Source organism: Typopeltis vanoorti, chromosome 14 (genome assembly GCF_054136105.1).
Source record: "Typopeltis vanoorti isolate ZY-2024b chromosome 14, IOZ_Tvanoo_1.0, whole genome shotgun sequence".
NCBI classification, from domain to species: Eukaryota; Metazoa; Arthropoda; class Arachnida; order Uropygi; family Thelyphonidae; genus Typopeltis; species Typopeltis vanoorti.
The window spans coordinates 56,652,472-56,670,932 of NC_143562.1; the positions used below are offsets into that span (position 1 = coordinate 56,652,472).

An 18,461-nucleotide genomic window follows, 5' to 3' on the forward strand; every position below is an offset into this window, starting at 1 on the left:
GCTTCGACACGTTCGTTGTTTTTGTTTACGTCGACAGATGACTCAAAGTAGACGAACAATGTTTTTTTAAACGAGCACGCTATTTTTTTTTTTAATTCCTCCTCGCTTCTTGATTAAAATTCATCTCAAATATCACTGCTTCTTTTCTCTTTGTCTATGTGCATCGTAGACTCCAAATTTGTATTTGTGACAATTAATTTCCTCACCGATGCGAAACCAAAACTTTCATTACTATTTAAATTAGTTACATGAAGGTATTTGGCTTCGGTACACATGAAAGCACTCTTTACGAGCCTTCACAGTGGCAGTCTAATTTAAAAACTTGTTTAAAGGTTTATGGCGTGATGTCTAGAGATTTTTCATTTTTTTTTTAATTTACAGAATTAATTAATTATAATATATTTATACTGAATGTTTTCATAATATTTTGTTTATTTCTTCTCTATTTTGGTATTCCATTTAATGAATCAAATTAATTAAATGGAATTTAATGATGTCACATTTTTCGGAGTATTTAAAAAAAATATCAGAAAACTTCAGATTCCTTCTTCCATCCCATATCATTAACTAAAAAAAAAGAAAAAAAAAGCAGTTTTGTCTTTAAAAATCTAGATTATAAATTAATAACAGGAAAACAATACGAATATATGGTTGGTAAAAACGTTTTGTGGGTGGGAGCCACATAAAAAATAATAATAATAATAACACGTATTCCCGGATCTCGTAATTCTCGTAATAACACGTATTCGTTCTTGTTATTATAATAACAAGAACGAATTAATGCACCAAACCCAGTCATTTTTGAATGGATCGTTTTTAATTGTTTGTCACGTGATTAATTTGCTTCATTTATAATTATGTTTTTAAACTTCTACGCTCCTCATTAATTTTTATATATACGAAATTATTGGTTTATCACTAATATTCAAAATGAGCTGAAAAGGGTTTAAAAACAGGAAGAGAAAATACACGGAATATTTTTTTATTAATTTTTTACAATAATTATTTTTAACATTTTATATGGCGCTATAATACATATTTATTTAGTGCACTGGCATTGCAATGTAAAACAATCTCTGTTTATAATTTCATGAACGGTTTGCGTTACAGAAGAATTATTTATTTATTTATTTTTCAGGTGTTTCCATACACACAACATTAGTCACGAGGCTGAGTTTAATGACCTTTTCCTTACACTTTAAGTTTGGTTACTAGGGTATTGGACAAGAAGCTTTAGTTATCCGGGAACAGTCAACTCGCATTTGAGCCCTGCAAGGCCGTTTACGCTTAAAAACCAGCCAAACAACAGCTGCAGAAAGAGGGGCCAGGAATGGGATGGTAAAGAGGGCGAAAATTTTATCTCCCCCCTTCATTTCTCACTTTGTACCTTAAGGCGAACTTGTCAGAACCAGCCACTCGGAGTATGACCGGTTTTCACCCCGCGAACCATTTCGCCTCTATAGCCTGCTGTAGTAATAGTAGTAGTAGGCTTAGAGTTGTCAAGTTGTTAGTGCTGCCAAGAAGAAGCAGTTGAATTCTATGTTTCTTTACGGATGTGTTCGCCTTCAGTTTGTAGTTTGATTATCACCAAAAATCGCGTACAGAATGATGGAGATTCGCGAACTCTTAGATATTTTCTAGTTAAAGGTTTAAAGTATTTAGAGTGCGTCTACTGTCTTATTTTGCTGGGTATATTACCAACCTGAACATCTGGCTTACGTCAGTACGGCATGAAGACCATGTTCGCTGTGTTGTTCTGCTTGGCTTCCACAAGCTTACTGTGGCCTACAAGTAAGTTGAGGTCATTTCTGTTATTTTTATTTAATAAAAAAAATAATAATAATAGACGCATTTTTGACAGAAAAAATATAAAAAAAATAATGTAGTAAATTAATCAAAATGCAATAAAAATACGTTGAAAATACACAATTTTTCAATGTATTTATAAAATACAGAAAGCCTTTCATTTGATTTTCGCTAAACGTTGTTCCGCGCGCTGCAATGTCACGTGAATTCACTAAAATGATATCGTTTGCTAGAAATTCGTCTGCGTTTTGCGTTGGTTGCTTGCACAATATCTGTTTTTCCGTCGTTTCTTATAAAAGTAATGCAATGGCTTTTAAATATTACACAATCTTCACATTTGTATGCCTATATTTGCGAAGTAATATTTGTAACAGTTAAGCATTTCGAAAGTTGGTTGTACATTATTTCTTTTTCTGGAAAAAATAAATAAAAGTGCTGTTCACGAATAAGATGTAGTAAATACCAAACTGATTACTGGAATCAAATAAGTCAACCGAGCACAGCATTATACAACCTCGAATGAAGGTTATTATGCAACTTATTCGTAAACAAAATTACTTATCTCACAATAAAGTTTTATTTTTGGTTAACAGGTCGAAGTTACAAGGGAAACTCATTGCTGTAACCCTCTGAGGATATTAACGTAACGTAACTTATTTGTTAAACAATAACAGAATACACACGCCCAGATAAAATAGATAAGGTATACATAAAATATGGCTCTCAATGCTATTCACCAAAGCTCATTTGTTGTCATGGTAACAGAAGAAAGATTGTGACTACAGTACTATGTTTTATTTTATTTATGATAGTCCCAAAAAAGGCACAAAATATATTATTTTATATACTCTATTATTTATACAAATACAATACATTCTATTTATTCAAACACAACAGAGGGAGGGTGGCTAAAGCGTATACGCACCAATGCGGCCCTGATCATTACCTACCTGAACGTGACCTCGCAATGTAGTTCATGTCACAGCAGGGGCCGGAGAAGGTACAAGCTAGCACACAGATCTGAAAGCGATTTCCATGGATTTAATATTGCTTCAAGTCTTTTGATTACCACTTAGTTGGAGGATCTACTTAAATAAATTCATGAGGGTGGCAGTTTAGACCTTTGAATCAAAATGATGTGACTGTTTCAAAATGATCGCAAACGTATTGCGCGTGGTGAACAGTGTAAGTATTGCTTAAAAAAAAAATAAAAAAAGAACTGTGAAAGGTATTTAAATTTCAGCGTTAATTTTGGAAGTGAGTTTAGTTTTCCGAATTATGTAAGCAGAAATGTTTTTTTTTTTCTTTTTCGAACAGATTTAAAACAACTGATCAACTCTTAGGGAGTTTCTCTGTTACGCAACTAGCAAGAAAAAGAATGATTATGGGAGGATAGCTCTGTTGGATCGAGATGGCAAAGAGTGACCAAAGAAGTTATTGTGGAGTTATTCAGTGATCATTTTGCTAAGATTTTTCATACTGGTGGCAATGATATTATTCTAAGGAACCAGAAAGTCTAGGAATCAATACTTCAACCTAGTTCCCTGAAGGTGAATGAGGTAGAAGTCTATAATTGTTTAAGTCGTCTTGATGTGAATGTGAGGGTATTGGACTAGATAGAATTTCGCCACGTGTTGTGAAAGAATGTGCTAAGGAACTGACACTTCCGTCGACTCGGTTTTTTAATGAGTCTAGTGTTGAGGACAACAATCCCTAAGGAGTGGAAAGAGGGCAAGATTGTTCCATTGCATAAAAATGGAAGCAAAACTTGGAGTTAGAAATTGAATACAGGATTGGGTGAATAAGGAAAAGATTCTGTATAGAGGTCAAAATGGGTTTGTTAAAGGGAGGTCTTGTTTTACTAATTTACTTACATTTTATAAGAAGGCGACTACAGTTCTCAATGGGGGTGATTTCATATACAGTGATACTTCTGGATTTTACAAAGGCATTTGACAGGATACCACATAATAAACTGGTATATAAGTTACGGCAAATGGGACTGGAAAATCAGTTGGTTGATTGGATAGCAAACTGGCTTTCTAATCGATATCAAACGGTGGTGTATAGAGGAACCATGTCTCTCAAGAGGAGAGTTAAAAGTAGAGTCCCACAAGGTTCTGTTCTAGGGCCACTGCTGTTTAATTTGTTTGTTAATGATATTGCGATTGGTTTACAAGCTGATAGTCAGCTGGGAAAAGTGATTAGGAATGATGCAGATGTACTAATGCTTCAGAGCGATTTGAATAAAGTGGCTATATGGACTGACAAGTGGGGGATGTCAATTTAACACCAGTAAATGTAAAGTTTTGGATTCTCAAGTAAGTAAAGCTGCGTATCGTATTGGAGACGTTGTATTACAGGAGGTGAGGAAGTGTGTGATCTTGGGATATTGGTGGATTAAGAATTGAAGTTCAAGGGATATATTGCAGAGGTGATAAAACAGCACAAAGAAATGCCAGTATACTAAGAAGAACACTAACAAGTAGAGATAAGGATGTGGTCATTCAGCTGTACAAGGCTTTGATTAGACCACATCTGGACTACTGCGCATTGATGTTCGCTTCTCACCTGCGTTCCTAGGTGAGAAACGAGCTCTGGAAAAAGTTCAGAGGCGAATAACTAAAGCAATATCAGGATTGTGGAATACTTACTATGAAGAAGGCTGAGAGAATGTGAATTACAGACGCTAGTCAATAGGCGAAGACGGGCGATATAATTGAGACATAAATTGTAAGGGGATACTTATCAAATAGATACCGAAGATATTTTTCAAAGGGTTGAAGGAGGGAAGGGGATAAAGACAAGAAGTCATTCTTTGAAGTTGTATAAAGGTGTGGTGCGTAAGAGAGTGGCTGGTGAGTGGAATGTTTTGCCGAATGAGGTGGAGCGTGCGCAAACACTGAACCAATTTAAGATGATGATAAACATATTGTCTGTTAGAATGCATCTTGCGATTGCCTCCCTTATCTTGACTAAGAAAATAATTCAAATAATAGAAAATGAAACTTATAGAGAAAAAAAATAGAAATAAGATTTTAATGGGTAGAATGGAGGGTGATTCTTTCTATACCAATTTTATTTCAAAAATGGATTCTTTCACTAACATTCTGAACTTGGAGTCTTAGAATGGAAGGCTGTTTTTATGTTATTTTAAAAAATATTTTAAAATAACATAAAACCTAAGAAACCATAATAAATTGAATGTATAAGGTAGGCGAAAGCCCTGTTGTTTATTTGTAATTTAAATTTGTTTTCTTTCATGGAATATTGAAGATGTGAAATAAAGTGACGGAAACAAATTGATTACACCCACAGCACCACTTTTGTCACAAAATTTGGAGGCTCTCCCCCTCTGTTTTGTAGGACTTCCTCATTGTAAGCCTTGCGGGGTTCTTCCGCTACCTCACTGATAATTTAAAGACTAATTGCTGAGAAATAAGCGAAATATTTCTGTGAACTGTTCTGCAGAAATACTTCGCTTCCGAGAAAGCCTACGGATGAGTGTTGAAGGGGAACGGGATGAATTAGGGTCGGTAATTATCGGCATTCTTCAAGTATATTAAACTTCTGTACTCGCATAAGCTAATTTCTGTAGGAGATGGGGGGGGGGGGCGTTAAATAATAAACTGAGCTAATCGGTTATTTCAATACAGACTATGGTAACGACAATAATGTCCGAATTATGAGAATAAAATTATCTGTCAAAGTTTGATAGACTTCATGCATACTTTTTATTAACTAAGTTCGTCAATAACTTAATAATACTCAACAAGTGATTTTCTGGTCTTTAGAATCCTTACCCTTTGTTACGGGGATCGCATTGCCCTTCGGTTACAAGCACCTTTAAAGAATCTTTAGTTGTGGTGAGTTAGCCAGTCTCATTCTCAAGAAGAGGATCTCTCCCCCCCCCCTCTCTTAAACTAGTGAACCAGCCTAAAAATATACACATGATCTTTTAGCCGTAGTTGTTTCGGTGGTAAATACAACCAAACTCCAACTAGAAATGATTTTTGAATCAGTCGCGGAACTAGAAAAGGCAAACATATTAATCTGAATTCGGTGTATGGATTCTATTAACTATTTGTTGTGTTTCATTGAATTTGTTTTACAACTTGCTATCATAAAATATAAACACTGAATGGGAGATTTAAGTCGGTGCCTATTTGAGTCGCCATAGTTCACTCGATATCGACGATATCATATTTACATAAATAATATAAATGCATGCCAAAAAAGCTTTTCAGCTGCGGTTGAAAGGTTTTTTTTCTTAGCATGCAGAAAACTACAAGTAATGGTTAGAGTTGAAGATGGTATATCTGAATTTGTCAAGCGGTCACTTGCCCTAAAGTAGCCAATTGGCTCTAGAATTAAACAGTAAATACTATTTTTTAAAAATAAACGAAAATCAAAATGTAACTTAGGATAGGTCATTTTCATATCTTATCTGATGAGATGCAGAAGAAAACTTGTTCCGCTAACACCCTGTGTTTGCCATCAGGAACAAAGTGGAGAATTTTTCCATGTACCAAATTGGGGAAAAAAAAAAAAAAAATGCCGATTTAAGCATAATCGAAAAATTAGTTTTCATTTTCCGATATTTTTTTTCTAGAATTTTTATTAAAATTTAATTAAAAAGCACTGATTTCAAAACCCGAACTTAATATATATATCCCGCAAACTGACCAGAAAAACGCACGCAATTATAACAGACCCAATAGTGTATTGGGTCTGTTAATTCTTATGCGTGCAGTCACTGTTATAATGTGACAACTATTTTATTCGGTATGGAAAATTCGGCCAAACTTTATATTACTACAAATCCGATGCAAAGTTTATATAGTATAGACAGAACAAAATTCTTGAGGGTGTAATTTTTTTTTTGTAAATTTGCCTTTTGTAAATTTTGTAATATAGAATTCGGTGCACTCATCCATACGAAATCAACGCTAAGTTTGCCCATGGTCGAATTTCTGTTTCCCACGAAACAATTGCTAAATATTTGAACTAAATTGATAGAATGGTTGCTTTACGATCATCTCCCTTTCGAAGGCCTATTTATGGTGTGGGCCTGCCTTGAAATCGTATAATAATTGATCGTATAATAACCTTAAAAGAAGGTTATTATTATTACGTGATACCTCCAAGGACTCATCGCGGGAGGGCACTCTACTCCACACATCTAACCGTCTCCACTGCTACTTAATTCTCCTACTGCATCCAACTATCAAATGAAAAAATTAGCACTCCTAGTAGCTGGCTAGGATTTCAACAAAACATGAGCTAGAGAGCATTGATCAGCTATCTTGATTGGATCATTTGTTTGTTTGGATTGCTGATTCTGGATGATTGCTAACAGCTACCCTGCTGTCTGGTGAATCCTGTGCCTGTTTTACGCTCATGCGTAGACCCACCCGCACCATCCAGGTGTTCGAAGCCAAATCTGATTGAATCGGTTGTAATGTGTTGAGAAAAAAACCGTGACTCCCACTGTAACAGGACCAGCTAACTCATCTTCAGATGAAAAACCGTGATAAAGATTCTTGTCCAAGCAGGGATTCGAACCCGGATCATTCGAACCAAAGAGCATTGTCGAAACCAACTGAGTACGGAGGCTTGACTTTATGCTTAACAATTTGAGTCATAACTAATTTTGAATCTAACTTTTAATTTAAATAATGTATAATTCACTGCTTTGTCCTCCTCCGTTTGCAAATAAAATAAGGGGGGAAAAACTATACTACGTAAATAAATGTACAGAATCAAGATTCATAATTCACTCTCTCTCTCTATTTAGCATTTCGGCTCCAAATCAAAATGATCTCATCGGAGCCCTTTTCAATATATCTGATGTAGTGTATCACACGACTGTATACAAAACTCCAATTCTGGTGTTCAACACATCCATAGTGAAATCAGAAAGACCTGAATTCGAACCCCATTCATAATATGAAAGGATATTCACAATCTTTTGGTGGAAGGTCAGAATACAACAATCAAGACATAATATACTGCCTTCATTATTCTTCGTTATTTTGATTTCATACTAAAGAACACAACTCGGAGCCTCATACTAAAAGAGGATTGCCGTTTGAATTTTCTTAGGTACTTAACCCTCCTTCCATTGGCATTACTTTCACAATATAAAGAATATGACGTTTCTCTTCCTTGTTTAATGGCAATAACCTTGAATTTCATGCAATTAGTACGTAATGAGATTTTTATGAACTTCAAATGGACATTGGAATGACCTTATTCTTTGAAATCTTAGTTTAGGACACTCCACAGAACGTGGGAAAATCGAATACTTCCGTAATAACGTCATGTTATTTACATATGACACCTTCTGGGCATCTAAATCAGGAAGGATGAATAATGGGAAAATCTCCAGTTGTTTGTTTTTGCACTTTGATTACGAACTCGCAGATGAATTATAAAACTGGCTTGCTAATTTATTTCTCAGAACTGACGTTAGTCTCTGTAGAAATTTAAAAAAAAAAAAAAAAAATCGTCTGCAATCAACGAAGCGAATCGAGTTGATCTTCTGCTTTTTTGATTTTTTCGTCACTGACACTGGTTTAGACTTGAAGGTCTTTTGTAATGCATGTTGTGGCCTTCAAAAAAGGAAAGGACAAACGGCTCATTAAATTCAATAATAATCTCTTCGGGTGATTTATCGTGATAGATCAGAGATACTGCGTCCAGGTGTCTCTGTGAATAGCAAAGTTTTTTTTTTTATATATTGGACCTCAATCGAACGAGTTTTTAGGGGTTTGATAATTGCCGGTCTTGAAACATTACATTCTTCCTTTACGTATAGAAATGGAAGTGTTAACGAATGGTTGAAATGTACTTGATCTCGAGGCTATAATCTCGTGACTGTTTTTGCAGTCATAAAATTATAGGATTCCAATCAGTTTGAATAAGTCGTATTAACAGGATAATAATCGCCAAGTCTAACTTCTTTACATGAAAACATTTTAGTTATTTTTATTTAATTCTAAATTATGTTATGAATTAAATTTTTTTTTTCTTATATTAGGTCATGGATTTCCAGGTCAGAATACGCCACCTGTGTTCGATTTTAAAAGAGAATGGCTTATACCTGAAAATGAACCAGTTGGTGAGTCTTATTTTTAATCAAAGAAATCTGAAAATAAATTGCATCCGTTTTATAAATAATAAATTACTAGGTTATAATAATAATGAATGTCATGCGGTTTGTTAAAAATAGTTCGTTTTTTGTCTCTATTCTTTATAAATATACTTTGACAAAACCATCGACTTCGCTCTATCTCATAAATTTTTTGAGTATTTTTTTTTAACTAACTGACGAAATTTTTGTTAAATATTAAAGTACAATCAATTTTGTGTCTTACCTTTTAATAATTTGATTAAATATTTGAATGCTTCCAATTTTTTGGATAATTAGTCCTAAGATGGTGCTAGGTAAATTAGAATTTAGAATGTCTTTACTTAGAAAACGTAAGCCAGTTTTTTTTTATTTTATTATATATATATATTATATATATATAAAACAAAGATATACAGTATATAATTTCACTTAAAGAGCAATGCTTCACCATGGCCAGACTTAAGGTCGCTGTGGCCCCTATGCTATAACCTTTTAGAGGCCTCTTCCTCTACTGAGTAATTAGGTTTAATAGCTTTACGGACGCCCTTGTAATGCTATTTGAGGCCTTAGGATGTAACTTGTATAACTTATGCATAAATCCGGCCATGGCATTTGACCCAAGCGGAGAATCTTGTGGGACACAGAACTTGTCACCGTTTCTTTCACAGACACTGTCTTTAACTATATACGCTCTTTGATATCTACCGTTTATTCAGTCTCCTGTCCATGTTATTAATATCCGCTATAACTTAGCCCCATCTAGTACTGGCACGTAAAAGATACCGCTAAAGCATAACCAACTTTTCCAAAACCTTTACCCCGAAAACATAAGACTGGTCGATAATTACATTTTTATAATGTGAATCCCAGATATTTCGGGCTTCTTCTAAGCCCTTACTAAATAAAGTGATGGTCTCATACCGGACAATTAAATTCACCTAACACCTTTAAAACAAAGAATTATCTTTTGGAATCACCTTCTTATGTTATGGTAATATCTTTCCTTCTTTTCCGTTCTTCAGGGATTCCCCATTAGTAGACCTTCATTACACAATCAACTCAACGATACAGTTAATTCCTATTTCGTGAGTTAAATAATGTTTGTTTTTATAAAACTAATCCGCCACATGCCAACATATTTCCGTTATCATGAAATATACTTACAAAATAATTGAATATTTCTCTTATATCATTTGCGCTATTCAGCCTGTTTTACGAAAAACTTTGATTCTTCTTCCTCTGCTGCACTTTTTTTTTATTGGATACATAACTGAAGAGAACTCTTTAGGCTTTTTCTTTCTAAAGGCACTACCATTCTTTCATATTCCTAATTTCTTCTATCTTACCACACTTGTCACCTTCCTAGCTTGTACTTTATATTCACTATGCAACTTCTCACTTTCTTCCTATTTACATTTCTTACATAGCATCTCTTTGTTATGCACCACTTATCTTCGAATTTCATAACTCAGCCATTTTACCCGCTATACCCTATGCTGACAAAAAGTATTTGGACACCTAGTTGTGGTCAAAAAAATGTGTCTTAATTATATTTCTAGTACCGAGTGGGACCACTTTTGGCCTGAATGACAGCAACTGCCCTTCGGGGCATGCTTTCACCCGATTTCTGATACGTCACAACAGGAATATTCTTCCATTCCCTGAGCAAAGCTACCTCTTTTGTTGATGCTGATTACAGCCGCTGTGGTCTGGAGCGACTTCGGAGTTTAATTCATCCCAAACGTGTTCGGTTGGATTGAGATTTGGACTCTGAGTCGACCAGTCCAACACTTCGACTTTGTTTTGTGGAAACTAATCTCGGCCACACAGTGCAGTATGGCATGGAGCACTGTTGTGCTGAAACATGCAAGCGTCACTGCCGAAGTACTTCTACAGCGTCGGAAGCATGAAGTTGCCCAGGTATCCATCAAATGCCATGGTTTTAGACAAGCCTACCAATGGACCAAGTCCTATCCAAATGAAACACCCCCATACCATTACCTACCCTTCACCAAACAGTCCTGTCGGAACTGTTCCCCCGAATAATGTCCAGATCCAAATACAACCATCAGAGTGAAACATTTGGAAGTGTGATTCGTCGCTCCACAGAATCCTTTTCCAATCATCTACGGTCCAGGAACGGTGAGAAAGACATAAGTCCGAACGTCGTTTTGGCGTTGAGGGGTGTGATGTGTGACTTGTTTAAATCAGCTCTGACGTGGTAACCCAAGGCATCTAACTCTCTGCAACATTCTAGTGTTGACAGATGCCTGCAGCATTTCCAGGTTGACTGAGAGATCCAGTGCTGAATGTGCGGGATGCTCGCACATTCGGAGACAGAACTCAACAATCTCGATGAGTGAGTGTCGGTGGCCTCCCAAGGCGTTTTCCTGCTGTGGGCACCATAAACTTCCTATCTACGAATGACAAGCAGCGGTGGATTTCGGTATACTGAGATGGGCAGCAATGTCACGGATAGAAAGATCACTGATGTGATATCCAACTACCATCCGACGTTGGAAGTCTGTCAGTTTGGCTGAACGTGCCATCTTGACATCGAGTACAGTGCAAAACATGCAACACATCTCATCTTTTATAACCACACTTAACGCAGACATTCCCTGAATATTTGCATTCAGTTTCACTATGATCCGATTGTGTGAACATAGTGTATCTTCCTATCAGTACCATATTTGTGCACTGTCGATAGAGGTGTGCTTGATTGCTATATTAAATGCTTTAATATTTCCGATTTTCAATACGACAGACAGAATATTAAGTTTATTGCATAAAACTTATTGGCTTTTTTTTTTTTTTTTTCAGTTTCAAAAATGATATAGTGTACAGAAAAAAAAAATAGGAGCAGGTTTAAATCAATAGCATAAAAGTTTAAAATGTAGGTGATAGAAGCAAAACGTTTTCGAAAGACAATCTCACCCCTCCCCGGAATGCAGCCAACTGATAAACAGTCCCCCCCCCCCGCGACTGTATATATCACGTTCTTATAGACACAATCTTTGGCATCTATATATGAAAAAGTGTTTTTTTTTTTTTATATTTCCTATAAAAACAGATATTACAAAACAGCAATTTTTTAGATGTTATTTTTATTTGTGCAATCCCAGAGTCTATTGTTTTGATATGTATTGTCTACAAACTATGTATGATATGCTATTTTTACTTCTGCAAAAAAATAAAATAAATGCAAGTTTATGACATATCACTAACCATTACGTAGTATGCATTGTGAGAAATTTGGTCTTTTTCCATCTCAGAGTGGTTCGAAGATAAATCGACTGTTTTTTGTTGTCTCTCGAATCTAAAATGCCATTTCTCCCTTTTTCTTTTTCTTGAGCTCTTCAATATTATCCGAATATCCGAAAAATAAATTGACAGTTAATTACTGTCATGACAGGTTTCTAATGCAGTTTTGTTATGATCGAAAAGGACTTTTTCCGAATTTTCCTAACTAGAAGCTTGCATATGAACAGTATTTTTACAGTTGATCTATAACAGCGTTTCTCAATCTCAGCCCAAGGACCAGTAAAATTCCTAAAGCAATTCTACGGACCTTAGTTATGTAATTTATTTAAAAACCTATGTGGGGATTACCAACATTTCGGAAAAACTGCGCCGTTTATAACATAATAAATCTAAAAGCATTTTTTGAATACATATGGAAACATAATTAATTAAATTGGTAGTAAACGTGTATCATCATTGAACAAAGTTTTAATTTTTATTAAAGAAATAAATAAGATGATATAATTATGTTACTACTTACTTTTAATGAGATGGATGAGCTTCTCGGCCCTTGCAGAGTTGCTGGATATCTGGCTCAATATAGGTTAAGTTCAGTCGAAGATCGGCACACACACTAAGACGAATTCTGTATTTTGTTTTTATTTGAAGGAGCGATGAAAATTTTTTCTCACAAAGATAAATTGTAGAAAACTGCATGACGATTTTCAGATAATTCGGGAAATTCACTTCTCACTGATGGCGAGATCCAGAATCAGGCCAAACCAAGATCACGGAATTGCATTTTAAGCCCACTGTCACTTGAAAGCTCAATTAACTGTTCTTTTTTTTCGATAACAAAAAGGTCGTTCTCGTGACTGTAAGCCTGAAATGGATCGCGAACCCACAGAAATTTTTTATAAAAGTTATTCGGAAAATATATTTCAAAATTCTGTTTCAGAGTTTTCAGGTGGTCACAAACCCTTTCCAGAAACGCAGAACCAACAAAAATATCCTTTGCCACTAAAAAGGATTCCAACGTTAGAAAAGATGCAAATTGTCTGTCTTTTACATAACTAATCCATAACACCAGTTTTTTCTCGAATACCTTTTTATTTTGTCGTAGGTATCAAGAACAGTTAAAGAATTTCCCTGAAGGGAGAGATTTAGTTCATTTAATTTCGAAAAAATGTCTGAAAGATAGGATAGTGTTGATAACCATGCTTCGTCAACAACGAGTGATCCAAAATCAGAATTACATTCATTTACAAACAATAAAACTTCATGCCTTAATTGAAATAACCTGTTATTTATTTATTTATTTAGCGTATGGCATAATAAAGACATGACATCAGAATATATGAATACATATTTGTGCAGACAATAAAAATGAAACAAGTAATGCACATATACAAATATCAGTAAAAAAAAAGTCTAAAATTTTAAGTCTAGTTCAGATAGCCAATCAAGAGCTGAACGATCTGCCTCAAAAAAGTCTCTCAGGTCACCAGGGTAGGCTCTTATGCTGCAGTTCTCCACAGTGTGCTGGATGATTTGATTTATGGCCCCACAGTCACATTGGGGTGTAGGTGATCTTCCCCACTTGTATAAGCTGTTTGCACAGATACCATGTCCTGTGCGTATCCTATTTAGGCTTTTCCATAGGTGATGGAAGCTCAATCCCTTTCGGATTTTGGTTGGGAAGGATATACTTGTTTAAGTCTGGTGGCAATTTTTCTTTCCAAGTTTCTAGCCATTTTGAATTAACATTGAAATCGCTATTGACTAGTTCTTCAGCCAGTATTAGTGGAGACCATCGGGATTTAAGGCGATTCATGTTTATATATGGGAGGTCTTCATGTATCGGCAACAGGGGACTGCTGTTTATTTTTTTGTATTCTTTTACTAGAGCATTTTGTCTGCATAAGTTCGGTGGTGCAATATTGCTTAAAGTTGGAAGCCAGTAAGTGGGGGGGTGGATTTGACACAACCTGTTATTGTCCTCATCGCTGCATTTATTTCTGTGTCGATTTTCTTGATAGGAGGACTGTTTAGCCATACTGGTGAACAATATTCTGCCGCAGAGTAGACTAAGGCCAACGTGGAGTATCGCAGTGTAATAGCAAAAGAATCCCATGTAGAACCACACAGTTTTTGTATGATGTTATTACGGGTTCTGATCATTAAAAAGAGATTCTCCAGATGTCTTTTTGAAAGATAGTGTTCTGTGCAGCGTAACACTCAGATATTTAGGGAAATCTTGTTAAAGCTGACCTGAAGTTTCCTATTTGCCAATTTGGTGTTTAGGTGAAAAGAACTAAGCTCGGTCCTATTGAGGTTTGGTGTTAGTCTCCATTTATGAAAGTATTATTAGTGCTCAGCCCCTTGAAAGCCAGCGAATTTCAGAATAAAGCAAATGTTGTATATATTCACTGCCTATTTCATCGTAGAGTACTGAAAATAACCTGTTATTTAACGGTTGAACCTTAATAAAATTAACTAGCTTTAGTGCTGTATAGCACAGTTATACAGCATACACTTCCTTATGCATGAAACAATGTACACAATTCATATCCGGAGCGAGCTACTTTCTTGACCTTAGAAACAACCCCACTATGACTGCCTGTATGAGCACGAGCTCCATCCGAACAGAAGCCTATACATTTTTCCCACTGGATCCCTTTGTGTATTATGTAATTATTGAGAGTGTGAAATATTTCTTCTCCAGTTGTTCGGGGTAACAAAGTTCTACAAAACAGAATATCGTCATGAATGTTGTTATCATGCGCATATCATTTGTAACATCAGTAGTCTCGTCTGTTTGCAACGCATAATAAGGGCTCTTAACTCTTTCGATAAACTGATATGCTACACCACCTGCCATATCATTAATTCTGCGACCGACAGTGTCATTTGAAAGAGAAATCAAATCAACATCTTTTAGTATCCCTAAACATAGTTTTTACCACATTTTGTATAGCTGGAAGTAGTAAATTTTCCCCGATAGAATGGAGTTTCCCTGTTTTCGTTATGCGCAAACTTAAGAGATAGATGCTTCCAGCGCCTTGCTATTAATCGAACCCATGGCCGAAACTATACTTTTCCTATGATTTAATGTCCCTAAGCGTCGCTGAAAAAATTCAAAAATAAAAAAGCTACTCACACTAACTTTAGACTTCCGTTAATTGTAATTGCTTTCGTATAATACGTAAATATTAACGATGTCGTCTGCTGCATGTTTGCTTGTTTTCATTGACAATAAAAGTTTGTAGCATTCCGCTCTTAACTTCGTATAAGAATTTCTTTTGATTCTCGCAGATTTTGACCTTTGCCTGCCACTGGGAAAAGAATCCTTGGACTTTAATGCCATTAAAACAATTACTTTACATTTTTGCAATAAGGGAGGATGCATCACTTTGCTATAAACAGGTAATATTTGTTTTTCTCTGAAGTGAATGAAGAAAAAAACCCGCCTTTAAAACATTAACACCAAGCTTTTATTTATTGTAGGAAATAGTTTTCGCAGCACATACGTAGGGTTGGGTAATTTCCCTCTCTTAGGTAATTCTGATTTTTGAAATTAGAAATTAAATAAAATAAAAAAGCCACCGTGAATAATAAAATAATCTCTTGATAATATGCATTTCAGTTTTTATTCTCATATCGATTATCGGGTTGCCACACTAGGTGGAGTGCGAAGTTGAAAATGGGAGCAAGAAGCGTTTTAAAAAATCATGTTTCCAGTTTATATAAAAACTAACGGTAAACAAATATGGCCGATGATAATTAACTATCAGTCAGATCGGAATTTAGTGCGGTCCTTAACTGATGAATTATTAATTTTACTGTGTCTGATCCTATCATTAATAATTACTTCTTAGTTAAGAAATCCCATCCAATAGTTTCTTTCTCGTACGCCTCGCCATTCTGAAAAAAATTGAAGTCATTTTGAATTGGTGTTTACGGATAATAGGATTTGCTTATCAGTCAACATCTCTTTAAAAGAAGATTCGACGTAATTGCAGAGCAATTTATGGATAACACCGAACAGATAACCAACTTTTGTTAACTACTTCAAAATCCAGACAGGGTATTTCCCGTTTCCCCCAAAACACACGCTTACGTGCAGAAACAATAAGGAAACATGTGGTTCTTCCTTTCTTTCTTCCTTCCTTCTTTCTCATTTTTTATTCGTCACGAAGCGTGGGATGCAAGCGAGCACTTAAAGACGTGACATTTGCATGGTATTAGAAAGTGGGTATCAACATTAGCCCTTTTTACCTTGGCCTTGGAATCAGGTACGCGTAGAGTGTGGGTCAATCGTCATGTTCCGGGATGCAGACTGCCTAAGGTCTCACAAATCACACTACATCGAAGCTGTTGAGGTCTCAGAACTGGTCTTAAGGATTTAACCCTGGTTTTTAGCCGCGGCGTGTAATGAGGTAGGCCTTCGACGTTCCGCCTAAATGTTTTCACAGGTGTTGAATTTGACTTCGAGGTGATATAAAAGCTACGTGGTGTCTCACACTTGTTTCATGTAGGAGGGAAATAAACTGATCGGAGAATCCTTTTTCCAGCTGTGTGCTGGTGCAATCAATTTGGGATTTATCTTTGTGTAATATTTGCAGTGGGTCTAAATATCAGGGATCTGTTGAAAGACAAAGTTTTGACCCTTGCCATTGAATATGAACATTTCTGATCGAAGCCATGTTGATAAAACATTACCATTTAGACTGAAACGAATACAACTTCACCCAGTTTCTTTTAGTTGGAAAGAATCTTATGACATTATACAGATTCGAACTCTGTCTTTTCCAATATGATAAGGTTTTTCCCAACGGAAATCGAGGAAGGATTTTTTTTTTCCCTTCCATAAAGCAGACAAGTCAGTCGAATTCACCCAGTTATTATGGCGGGTGGGTGGGAGAATATATGGATGAAATAAAGATGGGTGCTTTGTGGAAGAGTCAATCAATACATTTGAATTGTTATTAATAGATTTCTAACACAATGCGCAAAAGGACACGTATATTTATGTATTATTCTAGATATGGCATTTCTAAATCTCTTCACAAAATTAGTTTTTTTTTTTTTTTTTTTTTTTTTTTTTTTTTTTTTTTTTTTTTTTTTGAAATAATAAGGTAATTTCGGTCTGGCTGAATTTGATTCCATCATGAGAACATCGCCCCCTTATTGGAAGTCTGAAGTGGCTTTAAAAAGTCCCATTTTTGGCCTATAGAACCGGGTTTACGGACATCAAAAAATCATTTAGAAATATAGAAAATTAATGAAAATATAGAAAATAATTCTTAGCTAACCCATGGTACGGCTTACAAAAACCTTTCATGGCTGGAACCACATAAAGAAAAACTTGTAGATTTAAAAAGAATATAAGATATTTGGTATGAAAACTGTGAAAGATATATATTCAGAAATTCATCTTTATAAACATTCGATATCCACTTTAAAACACTTATATATATATATATATATATATATAACTACACCTAAAAAAAAAGTGTTAGGTTAATATATCCAAACACATAATCAAGTAATAGCTACTTTTTGGTTTAGTAAATGCATATCTGTGCTATAAATCCGAAACAAATTCAATGAATATCAAACATTCGAGAAGCACTTGAAATATTCGTACATGATTTATACTCGTGGTTATTTCTTGACATCATAATAACAAGAGATTGTGAGGAAAATTTCTATTATTAAGCGATAGGGAATCAAATGACTACACGATGTTATTGAGTTATATTTATAACAGTTTTCCGTTTAATTTTGCGAGCACAAGTCATGGAATTGAAAAATGCTTTACTTTAAATTCACAAAACAGTGGAACTATGGGTAAAGTTTTACCATGCAAGTATTATTACAACGTAGTCCGCGCGGTTAGCCTAGTGGCTTTGCGTTTCGCAACCATATGCCTGGGGAAGGAGTGTCCTAGGTTCGATTCCCGTCAACGACGTGAGGAGATCAAGGATCTTCCTCAGCCATAGCTAAGTTAGCCGGTCTTGGGCGTGGACAGCAGAGTTTTTTCCGCCAGTTTATCTGGTGTTTTTCATCCCGCAAGCAGGCAAACCGGTCCGAAGACACACACGGACTACAGTCAGGAATACTGACCCAGCCATAGGTCTGATTCGTCAGCCTATGCCGGTTCCGGAGCCCGGATAAAATTTGGGGGGACTAGATGGTACCGTGAACTCCCGTATAAAAGGGAGAACGCTGTATCATCACACGGAATAAATAAATTACAACGTAACATCTCCAT

The 18,461-nt window shown here is 35.6% G+C and overlaps 1 protein-coding gene across 1 annotated transcript in view; it reads left to right on the top strand.

Moving 5' to 3' along the window:
• The first annotated feature begins 1,536 nt into the window (after positions 1–1,536).
• Positions 1,537–18,461, top strand: part of LOC150099500 (tyrosine kinase receptor Cad96Ca-like) — a 56,829-nt gene continuing 39,904 nt past the window's right edge. Inside the window, exons 1-2 of the mRNA XM_090404016.1 lie at positions 1,537–1,791; positions 8,849–8,929. Of these exons, the coding sequence (XP_090260142.1) occupies positions 1,731–1,791; positions 8,849–8,929 (142 nt within the window). The 5' untranslated portion in view covers positions 1,537–1,730. The remainder of the gene's footprint in view (positions 1,792–8,848; positions 8,930–18,461) is intronic.